At 43.0% G+C, this 13,069-nt stretch overlaps 1 protein-coding gene across 1 annotated transcript in view; it reads right to left on the bottom strand.

Annotated features, from left to right (window-relative positions):
• CNTN1 (contactin 1) overlaps window positions 1-13,069 on the bottom strand; it is a gene marked incomplete at both ends in the record, with an annotated part of 250,063 nt that overhangs the window by 111,517 nt on the left and 125,477 nt on the right. Inside the window, one exon of the mRNA XM_083365212.1 lies at window positions 4,316-4,436. Within this exon, the coding sequence (XP_083221338.1) occupies window positions 4,316-4,436 (121 nt within the window). The remainder of the gene's footprint in view (window positions 1-4,315; window positions 4,437-13,069) is intronic.

Below are 13,069 nucleotides of genomic sequence, written 5' to 3'. Positions count from 1 at the left end.
GGAAGGGGTAAATAATTTCTATACTGACTGCGTTCAATTATTTAAAATCCACACATAATCTAAGAGATTCATCTTTCTTTTCCTTGAATAGCATGGGAGCATCCATGCATGATTTGGCTCGCTGAATGAAACTCTGAGCTAAATTTTTATCAATGTATTCTTTCAATTCTTTCATCTCTCTGGGAGTCATAGAGGACATCTTTGGTTTTTGGAGCTTGGCACTGGGCAGAATTTCAATAGCACAGTCCATAGCCCAGTGTGGGGGATGGATGTCATATTTCTTTTCACTAAATGCTTCCGCCAAATCATGGTACTCTGTGGGGACAAGTTAAATCCCCAGCAGCTTTTTGGCTACAGTCTTTAAGGTTTTATGGGGCTCCCCCTGAATCTTGCTGATGGCCAGTGTCTTTATTTTATTGTCAGCAGCAGGTGAGACGGGTCCTGTCCCCAGTCTTACTTCTGCATTCCCTCCTCCCACCAGATGTTGGGACACCATTTATCAAGCCACAGTAGTCCCAAAATTACTGCTTCAGTCATCTTCAGAACCACCACAAAATGGATGATTTCCCAATGCTGACCCATTTCCAAATACACAGGTTCTGTTAGGTGCGTGGCAGGGGTACCTCTGATGAGGGACCTGTCGGCTTGCTCAAACTTCATGGGTAGGGGCAGTAGTTTGGCTCAGATGCCCAGTTTGAGTACAGTGGGTAAGTTAATTAAGCACTGAGTGCACCCCGAGTCTATTAGGACATTCAAATTCATGCGGCCCCCTGTTTGGGGCACTACTAGCCTAGCAGGAATGGCAAAGGAGGGAATGGACTGACTCACCATTGGATCCTTCTCACCTTCCTCATCACAGTCGTAAGATGCTGGCATCTGCTATGGCTTGGATCAGGTTTTAGCCTCGAGCTCAGTGGGAAGGGAGGCCTCGACACTTGGGTCCTGACATGCCCAGTTTGATTTTTCTCTTCCCCCTCTGGGAGCTTTTCACAGCTTTGCAGTGGTAACTGGCAAGTTCCTGGGTTGAGGGTTAGGATCTGGGCACTCCACACCATAGTGGCCCATCTGACCACACCCAGTAGCACTTGATTAGAGCCCTGGCTGGTACTTGGGAGACGCTGGTGGCTGCAGTGGCTTGGAAATGGCCATAAACGTGTTTCTCCTGGACGCGTGGCAGTTTGAGTTCAGCGGTGCTTGACTTTCTAGAGTGGTCCACCTCGATGTCCAGCACCACTGCCATGCTGTACCACTCATGCAATAGGTTAGGAAAACCCTGAATAATGCAGGCTTGAAGTAAGTCGCGATCTAGCCCCTGCTTGAAGTAGTTGATCAGTGACCATTCTGGCCATTGCCCCAGCCGACCAGCAACTCTCCTGAATTCACAAATGTACTCCATAGTGGGGCGACCTCTTTGCCTCAGGTGGTGGATCTCCTTCTCGGCCAGCAGGGCTCGGGATTCATCTTCAAAATGGCCCCTCAGTTGCTCCATGAATAGAATAATATCATGCAATTCAGAAGCCCCTTCATCATGGAGGTTGGTCACCCAGTCGGCCACTTTCCCCTCTAAATTTGGCGCCACAGCATTCACCATCATAGCCTCATCCAGGTAGGCATAAGCTTAGCAATGTAAATGAGCCCACACCTGGTTTAGGAAGAAGGTTAGCTTCTCGTGGTCCCCATCAAAGGTGGCCTTGATGGGAGGCAGCTCAAACCTCAGCAGAGCCACCTGTATCTGCTGCTGGGCTTGGGCAGCTTGCTGGTCCTGGGGATGTGACCGAACCACTCTCTGGACTTCTCTTGGCTGGGCTCTGGGACTGGCATCCTGAGGCCACGGCAGTGGGCTTGGCTTGGATACAGGGCTTGGTATCACAGCTGGCTGGGGGATGGGTGAAGTGGCACGGGCTCCAGCAGTTGGGCTGGGACTCTGGCGATGGGTAGTTCTTGGCATTCCCCTTCATGGCACCCATCTCCTGGGCAACAGGAATCGTATCCTTTACCTCCAGCCTGCCAAACTTCTCCTTCAGCTGCTCAAGCAAGGGGCTGTTGTCTGCAGACTGAAACCTCCACTCTCCAGAATCATCCCATCCCATCGACCCCTTTCCTTTCTTGCTATCCACAGATGAAGAACCCTGGGACAGTAGCAATAGAAGCTCCTCTCCAGCAGTTACAGGAGTGCTCCTGCACTGAGGGGCAGCCTTGGCTTGATAGAGGTCTACCAGGATTGTAGCTCCTTCCTGCAGTAGCAGTCTTCCAGGTTAGACAATCTGACTTTCAGCTGAGCCCCTGCCAGTGACGCCTCCTCAGTGGCTGGAGTGCCAGTTTGCACTCCAACAGCTGGAGTTCCATTGCACCTAGCAGCGGTTTCACTCTTCTCCTCCATTTCAAATCTTCGCTGAGTCTTTACAACTCTCCTAAAAGTGAGTGGGCAGGCAGTTGGGGCCCAGCATACTGAGAAAACAAAGTTTTATCAGACTTGGTTTAATGTCATGGTTCCAACAGAGATGAATAAAGCAGAACTCCAAGGCTTGCAAGTTCCTCAAAGAACATGTTTATTAGTTATAAAGTATTGGCAAGGTCAAGAGTGAAACCAAGTTTGGATACACAAGTAACAATTTCCCAATACAAAGTTAAATGTCCTATCCACAAAAGCTATGTAAGCAACTACATTCCCCAATATGATTATTTGGCAAGCTTTATATGAAATGCCCAGTCCCTAGTTTCAGGAGTAGCCAATGACCTTGGTTCCCATGGGACAAAAGATTATTTTGACTAGCGAAACACCTGGGCAACCCCCCTCCCTCCATTCTATGTGACAACCTAGAATGGGAAGGAAAATGGCTGCAGCCATGCTCATTTGTAGTGTTGACATTCGTATTCTGACACATAGCACCCAAACCACAACACACCACACAGCCAACCACCACACAAAAATTAACCCTACCTTACACAAAAGGGGTATCAGAAATGACAGCCAAAATTCTCCAATCCCTAGGAATAGCAATAGCCCACAAACCCACAGCCACACTCCTCCAGGAATTATCCAGAACCAAAGACAAGATACAGAAGAATGAAAGAAACAATGTAATCTACATAATAAACTGTAATGATTGCAACTAATTCTATGTGGGAGAAACATCACATCAATTAAAAACTAGGATCCATGAACACTGGGTAGCAGTCAAATGCCATGATCCCAAATCCTTAATCTATACCCACACCAACATCAAACAACACCAGTTCAATTGAAGCAACACTAAAATCATCAGCCATGCTACCACTCGCCATGCTCGTGAGTTCATCAAATCACAGTATTTTACAAGCCATTCCATCAACAGACACCTCGGCCTACAACCAGATTATGAACCCCTCAGAATCCAAATCAACTGCAGAGCCAGCCAGAGACAGCATGACACTTAACCAACCCATTCAAGCCCCCCTCCCCATCCCACCTGCAGTTCATCTCCCAATGATCCTGACCTGATGTAATCTCCGTATCTCAAGACCCATCACTAGCCTCTCATTGATGACTCAAGCCTCACCCATCACAAGAGGCTCACTTGACACACCCACACTTTAAGCCTTTATAAACAGAACCCTGACACTGACATCCCCTAAACTCCACTGAAGATGTTACCTAGCCAGGTAATGAAATGTTCAGAAACCAACCCACAAGCTTGGAGAATGAAATTTCACCCTCATCCTACATTTAAGCTACAGATATTTGCCACTATTGCATTTCTAATAATTTTCCAAAAGTTTCAGTTTTCAAAAGTGATTAGAAAAAGTATTTCAACTTAGTGTATTTGAAAGATGCTAACTATGGTTTGAGCAAGATGGCTATTTTCTCATCTCCCTGAATTCTAAACTTGCCAGAGACAAGTCTTGCATTGTCTTTGTGAGGAGCAGCTGTCTGGAATACTTGTGGGTGATCTCAAATCCTCTCTTTTTCTGGAGAAGAATTATCAGAGAGGTGGTCTACTCACTGGCTCTTCATTCCACCGCAATTGTTGACTCTGATTTTTGTAGAGCTGTCTTTAGTCCACCATGTCTTTCTCTTGAAATCCAGCTGGAATAAACTTTCAAAATTCTTTTCAAATCATTGGAACTTGGAAAGTAAAATATAATTGTGAGACTGGCTCCCCTTGGTCATATTTTTAGAGATGATTAATTCTGGGAACAGGAATATCTGATACTTATATGTTGTTAACCTCTGTTGGAAATCTTATACATCCACTCCCCAAATTTTATGTGATAGTGTTATAATGAATAATGTTGGAATAGCTTAATTTTTTAAAAAATCAAGAAAATATTTTACCTCTCACAACAAGATCAGCTGAAGCTGTAGCATTATCAACAATTGTCTGAGCAACACATGTGTATCTTCCAGCATGCCGCAACTGAGCATTCTTGACAATAAGTTCACCATTACCTTTTATCTATAAATCAGAAAAACATCTGTAACAGTCCTTTAAATTTAAATTTCATATAGAAGTAAAAATACTCCTAAAAATAAAGCTTTCTAAAAATAAATCAGTAAAATAATTTCTGAACTGCCTATAGCTATTAAAAATAATATAAGTATCTCTTATATCAATTAATTATATTGTATATAAAATACAAAAAAATGTGAAATCAAGTATCACAAATGCAGCAGTATTTAATCTTGGAACAAACTGATATTATGTATCAATCTAATAATTTGTATTAAAACAATGAAATTACTTTTAAAATCATTCTCTCCCCTTTTTGGCAGAATACCAGCCTTAAGTATTTGTATTACTTGTTGCAAAGGACATATTGACATAGTGAAAATTTCATTTCTGTAGCTGTCTCAATTACAGTCTACTTAAATGTATGGAAGTAACCTTAAATCTGATACTGACCATCCATTAATTGGAAACAGAGTAACCAATATTTATAATTCATAGCCATATAAAAAGTATAGATTATATATTGCTTAAATATGCATTTTAATAAGCTCCTCAATCACATTCTAATTTATACAGAGAATATTTAGAAATGTAGCAAAATAAAACATATTTTAACTACTATTCTGGGATAGTTAATTTTTGCTTCATTATTCTTAATTCATTCCAGATTATTCACTTATTTCAAGATATTCAGGATCCTAGTGAGGAACAGGGAGATAAAAGCTCTTCTGGGGTTATTGTAATGTTCTTTTAAAATTTGTTTATTGAAACATTAGAAAAGAATACAGCAATTTTTAGAGCAAGTTTTTTAAAAACTTTCATCACGAGGAGCCTTAATGTTTTTCAACAGTGAAAAGTAACTGACCATGTCAAGGCTATAAATATTCATTCACGAGGCCACCATGTTCTGTTTATTTATTCAAATATTTATACTCCGCCTATGCTCAACAATAGATTTTAAAATTCATGTGCTAAAATACAAATTGAAAAGATTGCAGGAGTACAGTCTGTTGACTACAACAATAAATTGAAAAAATGTATCATAGTCTATGAAGCATATTTATTTCTGATTAAGTGCCATATTGAAAAAGTGAAGTGAAAGATATCACAGCTGAGAGGTGACCCAGTTGTGAGGAGCCCCAGTGTCCCACCTGAGAGCCCAGCAGCCCAGCTGAGAGATGGAGAGGCAGCCCACTGACCCAGCCTGGCAGCTGATGGAGATAGTAAGGTGCAAACGGAGGCCACTGAGCAGAGGTGTAACAGAACTAGGTGGCAGCAGACCAGCAGCTGAGAACAGTGTGCTGGACGCTGAGCAGCAGCTGTGCAAAGCTAAGTGGCAGAGGAGCAGCAACAACTGAGAGCAATGCAGATCAGCAGGGGCTGAAAGCAGTGGGGCAGACAAACATTACAAAAAAGATGTTGAGACTTTGGAGAAAGTGCAAAGAAGATCAACTAAGATGATTAAAGACCTGGAGATAAAAACATATAAAGAATGATTGCATGTTTTGGGTTTGGCTAGTCTAGAGAAAAGAAGGACTAAGGGGTATATGATAGCAGTATTCCAGTATTTGAGAGGTTGCCACAAAGAGGACGGGTTCAACTTATTTTTCAAAGCATTACAGGGCAGGACAAGAAACATTGGATGGAAACTAATCAAGAAGACAAGCCACCTGGAATTAAGGAGAAACTTCCTAACAGGGAAAACAATTAACCACTGGAACAGCTTGCCATCAAAAGTTGTGAGTGCTTCATCACTGGAGGTTTTTATGAAGAGACCGGACAGTCACTTTTCTGAAATGGTATAGGGTCTCCTCCTTGAGTAGGCGGTTGAACTAGAAGACCTTGAAGGTCCCTTCTAGCTCTATTCTGATTCATTCAATAATAACCATGGTAAACACATATTGTATCATGGTAAAAGCACACAAAGTATGTACCCACACATAATATATGCTTCTATTCTTATATAGTAAATCAATTCTTTACCATGATTACTTTTTATATTGGAAAAATAGCTTAGAAAAACTCTTACTAAAAATGTTTCATATAACCATGTTGCTAATATAAATCAATACATTTTTAAAAAAACTGTAACAAGATGGTGGGTTTGTTGTCACTGTAAGTTGGGATGAGGGCAGGCTCAGCCAATCTCAATGAATACATGGTTGTACTTTGACAATAGAGGTTCATTCATTCCTTGGACCTGCAACTGAGCAGCCCTACCAGATGAATTGCAATCTTGCATTCATTCATTCATTCTACCTTTGGTTGTTTAAAATGCTGACAATTATATGAGTGCCCACTTGACAGAAATCATGCATAGCTGTATCAATTTGGGTCAAAACTATGCAGCAGTAGTGAAGGAAGAAAACAACGTTTAATGCTTTATAATCCAGCTATCCAATCCTCTGTGGGTTCTCGCAATAAAATGAAAGTTTACCAAGCAAGTAACAAGCATGGTCAGCAGCATGTTTTATCCACAACACAGAAATACATGCCCAGTTGTTTCCATTGGAAACCTCAATGTGGATGGATTACAGACTACAAGAACTGAAGTTTGAAGTGGAAACTGTGATAGTTGCTTCAGATATATTCCCAAAGGATATACTCAAATAGCATTCAGAAGTTTATTGATATTTAAACCAACTTTTAAAAAAACAACTCAGCTGATTATATAACATCCTTTTAAATGTTACTACTAATAAGTAACATTTTTTCTTAAACATGACTTATCTGAGAATCACTTTCTATATGAAGGTGCAAGCAATTATACTTTCTTAAAGTAAATACTGCATTATACTGCATATATTATTCATATATTATAAATAAAGATATTACTTTTTGTGGAAAAAAATCAGGCAGAAAGTCAAACCATTCATTGGCTTGTCAAATTTCAGATTGTCCCTGACTGTAACTGCAATTGTTGAATTTCCTGGGGAAAAAACGTATGTGCATGATTTTCCACCTAATTCACTTTATAGGCATAAAAGAGTATCCTATGGACCATGGATTGCAGGTACTAAATAATATTGTTCTTCTCTTCTTCTGGTTTGATCATCCAAAAGATTGGTGATCAATCCAAATATTACCCATTCTTGCACTAAGATGATCAAATGTCTAAACTTAGGCTGGAGGATGAATTTGTGGATTCCAAATTCAAGAAACCTGTTCAAAATTTGCAAACTAGCTCCAAGACTTTAGACTTCAGAAAGAAATTCCTTAAACCCACATAATATTTCCTTTCTATGTAAAAGTATTTGTTACTTACTTGACCACATTCCCCCTGGTATCTTAACCAAGATGAAAAGTTCAGCATATACATAGTTGATGTCATTTGACTAAGAATTATCTTATCCATTTTTTATACTAGTATTTCTCAACCTTGACAATTTTAAGATTTGTGGACTTGTGGCATGCATTAGATACACTGGAAGAGACAGCTGGAGAATTCAAAGTAAAAGCAATACAGTACTTCTGATCTGCTGTTTCAAGGGAGAGTACCCTTGCTTTATGAACCAAGTTTTGAAGGTTGTTTGGCTCAAGGCATGCATCAAAAGAATTTAAAGCAATAATTCTCTATGAGAGAATGATGACCTCTTCCAAACTTCACAACTGTGGTTGTTCCAAAAGTTATTATCAATAATTTTTCTATTATGTTTGCATAGGAAAATCCAGCCTTAAAGTCTTTATGCAGGAGGATAGTAAGTAATCTGTCAAGTTTCCATTTAGCAAGAATGTCATAATAGTCAGATGATCCAGTAGTAAATGTTTATGCAGAATCCTAAACTCACAATATGATGTGGTTTGGGTTGATAGTTCTTCAGAACTATTATATGGGAATAAATTAAAAGAGGAAAAAATGTAAGAACCTTTGTGTAACTAGCTGAGTCATATGGATATATGAATCAAAAACTAATCTAATGTATTAATCAAAAACTAATCTCAATTCTGTAGAATAGAATAGAATAGAATAGAATAGAATAGAATAGAATAGAATAGAATAGAATAGAACTGGAAGAGACCTTGGAGGTCTTTAGTAGAGCCCCCTCCTCAAGCTGGAGAACTATACCATCTCAGACAAGTGACTGTCCAGTCTCTTCTTAAAATCCTCCAGTGTTGGAGCACCCATGATTTCTGAAGGCAAGCTGTTCCACTGGTTAATTGTCCTCAATGTTATGAAGTTTTTCCTTAATTCCAGGTTTATTTATTAATTTATTTATTAATTTTATTTGTATACCGCCCTTCTCCCGAAGGACTCAGGGCGGTGAACAGGGCAGTGCATGTTAAAAGACAAAATACAAAAATTAAAAGAGATTAAACAAAATGCCCACAACTCTTACAATAAGTTAAAACACATTAAAAATAAGTTAAAACACATTAATAAAACCCAACCCCATCCCATCAGGCCAGGCCAGCTTGTTCGAAGAGTTAAGTCTTTAGATCGCGCCGGAAGGAGCGGAGGTCGGGCGCCATCCGGAGCTCAACCAGAAGATGGTTCCATAAATCCGGCGCGCCCACAGAGAACGCCCTCCCCCTGGGGGCCACCAGTCGGCATTCTTTGACCGGTGGCACCCTGAGGAGGCCCTCTCTGTGGGAGCGCACTGGACGGAGGGAAGTTGATGCCGGCCGCAGGTGTTCCCTAAGGTATTCTGGACCCATGCCATGTAGGGCTTTGTAGGTCATTACCAACACCTTGAATCTCACCCGGAAGACAACTGGAAGCCAATGCAGCTCGCGGAGCAGAGGTGTAACATGGGAGTATCGGGAAACTCCCAACACAACTCTCGCAACTGCATTCTGTACCAGTTGGAGCCTCCGAGTGGTCTTCAAGGGTAGCCCCATGTAGAGAGCATTGCAGTAGTCCAAATGAGAGGTCACGAGCGCGTGCGTGACCGTACGTAAGGCATCCTGGTCTAGATAGGGCCGCAACTGGCGCACCAGGCGGACCTGGGCGAAGGCCCCCCTAGTCACAGCTACTATATGGTCTTCTAAAGAAAGCTGTGAATCTAGGAGGACTCCCAAGTTGTGAGCCCTATCTACGGGGGGTAATAACTCGCCCCCCATAGAAAGAGATGGGATATCCTGAATATCCCGAGATGCCGGTACGCACAGCCACTCAGTCTTGTCAGGGTTGAGTTGAAGCCTGTTCCTCCCCATCCAGACCCGAACCGCCTCCAGGCAGCGGGACATCACGTCGAGGGAATCACTCGGGTGGTTTGGGGTCGAAATGAAAAGCTGGGTATCATCAGCATACTGATGATAACCAACTCCAAAACCACGAATGATCTCACCCAGCGGTTTCATGTAGATGTTGAACAGGAGAGGCGAGAGGACCGACCCCTGAGGGACTCCACAAGCGAGAGGCCTTGAGGTCGACCTCTGCCCCCCTGCCAACACCAACTGCGAACGTCCCAGGAGATAGGAGGAGAACCACTGAAAAACCGTGCCTCCCACTCCCAATCCCCTGAGGTTGCTTCTCTCTTTGATCAGTTTCCAAACCACTGTTTCTTGCCCTGCCCTCTGGTGCTTTGGAGAATAATTTGACTCCCTCTTATTTGTGGCAGCCCCTCAAATACTGGAATACTGCTATCATGTCACTCCTATTTCTTCTTTTCTTTAGACTAGCCAAACCCAAGTCCTGCATATGTTTTAGACTTCAGGCCTTTGATCATCTTAGTTGCTCTTCGCTGAACTTTTTGCAAAGTCTCAACATCTTTTTTGTAGTACAGTGCCAAAATTGGTTGCAGTATTCCTGGTGTGGTCTCACTAGGGCTTTATAAAGCAGTACTAATATTTTATGTGATCTTGATTCTATGCCAGGATTGTATTAGCTTTTTTGGTTGCTGCTACACACTGCTGGGTCATAGTCAAATGATCGTCCACTAGGACTCCAAGGTCCCTCTCACAAGTTGCTGTTTTTGAGCCAGGTCTCACCCAATCTGTACTTAAACCTTTGATTTTTCCTGCCTAAATGTAAACTGCTTTTCTTCACATTAAAACTCATTTTGTTGGATAGGGCCCATTGTTCAAGTTTGTCAAGATCTTTTTGAATCCTGAGCTTGTTTTCTAGGGTGTTGGCTATTCCTGCCAGTTTAGTGTCATCTGCAAATTTGATGAGTTCCCATTCTATTCCCTCATCTTAGTCATTAATGAAGATATTGAAGAGTACTGGGCCTAAGACGGAGCCTTGTGGTACCTCACTGCTTATGTCTCTCCATGTGGATGTAGTACCATTGAGGACTACTCACTGTGTATAGTTTGTCAGCCAGCTACAGATCCATCTGATGATGTTATTGTCTAGCCCACTTTTTTCTAGCTTACTAAGAAGCAGGTTGTGGTCTACTTTGTCAAATGCTTTACTAAAGTCTAAGTATACTATGTCCACAGCATTTCGCTACTAATTTGTTCACTTTATCAAAGAATGAAATAAAATTGACTTGGCACGATCTGTTTTTAACACCCAGGCTGGCTACCAGTTATAACTTTGTTTGCTTCTAGTTTTTCGCAGATCTGTTTTTTGATTATCTTTTTGAAGATCTTCCCAGATATTGATGTTAGACTGATTGGTCTGTAGTTTCCTGGATCTGTTTTTTCCCCCCTTTCTTAAAGATGGGAACCACATCGACCCTTTTCCAATCCTCAAGTACTTCCCCAGTGCTCCAGGATTTTTGAAAGATATCGTGCAATGGTTCTGAGATAACATCTGACAGCTCCTTCAGAACTCTGGGATGTAATCTGTCATGTCCTGGTGATTTATATTCAAGATCGGATAGGTGTTCTCTTACCATTTTTTTTCTTATTTTAATTAGTGGACCTGCTGGATGAACATACAAGTTGCGCGGGCTGATGGTAAACCATGACATGGGATGAAATGCGCCATCTTGGTCAGCATGTCCACCACCACGAACACCATCGTGAAAACAGAAGACGGGGGTAAATCCGTCAGAAAGTCCATGGACACAGGCCCCTAGGGTCTTTTGGGTGTCAGCAAGGGCTGCAGTAATCCGGGTGGGGGCCCCGTCGCTGACTTGGCCTGCCTACAGGACATGACATAGGACATGACATACAGGACATGACATAGGCCTGGATGTCGTGTTGGACTCAGGGCCAGCAGAAGGTACAGGACACCAAGTTCAGAGACTTGAACAGGCCAAAATGCCCCGCCGCCGAATTATCATGACACTGACTGAGGATGAGTCCCCTGAGTGGCTCTCCTGGAACATAAAACCGGTCATGATAGAATAAAAGTGCATCCGTGACCATCCATGGGGACTCTGGCCCCACCTCCTCCTTCTGCTGAGCCACCCACACATCCTGCTGCTGGGCCTCCCAAATCTGGGCCCATATATTTATCGACTCCTGCACCGTAACAAAAGACTCGATGGGGAGCACTGTCTCTGCTCGGGAATATTTGGGCTTCCTGGACAGAGGATCCGCTCTTTGGTTGCGACTGACATGGAAATTGAACCTCGCAAAGAAAAGAGACCACCGAATCTGGCGTTGGTTCAATTTCTGAGCGGTCTGCAGGCTTTCCAAATTCTTATGGTCCGTCCAGACCTCAATTTGATGCCGCGCCCCTTCCAGATGATGCCTCCAAGCCCCAAACGCCACCTTGATGGTCAGCAGCTCCTTCTCCCAGATGGTATAGTTGCGCTCCGACGGACTCAATTTCTGCGAATTGTACGCGCAAGGGAAGAGGGTACCGCCAGGTGTCATTGCCTGGAGTAACACAGCCTCAATGGCAATGTCGGAGGCATCCGCCTCCACGACAAATGGTCGTTGCGGGTCAGGATGCTTCAAGATGGGCTACTTCATGAAGGCTTCCTTCAAAGCTTGGAAAGCCCATTGTTCTGGAGCATCCCACTGAACATGGGGGTTGCCAACTCTGCAAAGACTCAACCTTACTCAGCTCCATGGCGATGCCCTCAGGAGAAATGCAGTGACCCAGAAAATCGATGGTCACCTGGTAGAACTGGCACTTCTCCAATTTGGCTTACAGCCAATGTTCTCAGAGTCGCTGCAGGACCTAATGGAGATGCTGATGGTGCACCTCTCACGATGGGGAGTAGATCAGGATGTTGTCCAAGTAGATCACGACAAACTGATCTAACAAGTCCCAGAAAATATTGTTCATAAAATGCTGGAACATGGCAGGGGTGTTGGTCAGGCCAAACGGCATCACCGTGTACTCAAAGTGTCCATATCGAGTACCAAATGCCGTCTTCCACTCATCACCCGACTGAACTCTGACAAGGTTGTAAGCTCCACGCAAGTCCAGTTTCATGAAGATCTGTGCATCCTGGAGGGGCAGGGATGAGGGGCAGCAGGTATTGATTGCACACCATGATGGCGTTTTAATAGCAGCAAAGCTGCAGTTCGCCTGACTTCTTTTTGACAAAGAGCATGGGTGCAGACACTGGTAAGGACAAGGGCCGGATGAAACCCTGAGCCAAATTCTGTTAAGAAAGTCCCACAATGCAGCCAACTCGGGGTCCAACATGGAATACAAATGCCCCACTGGGAGAGGTGTGTCAGGGACTAAATCAATGGGGCAGTCATAGGGCCTATGCAGGGGTAATTGATCCACCTCCGTCTCGCTGAACACATCAGCATAATCAGTTAGTTCGGAAGCCAAGGAAACC

Source organism: Vipera ursinii (genome assembly GCF_947247035.1).
Source record: "Vipera ursinii genome assembly, chromosome: 6".
NCBI lineage: Eukaryota > Metazoa > Chordata > Lepidosauria > Squamata > Viperidae > Vipera > Vipera ursinii.
This window is presented reverse-complemented; position numbering and strand designations above follow the sequence as displayed.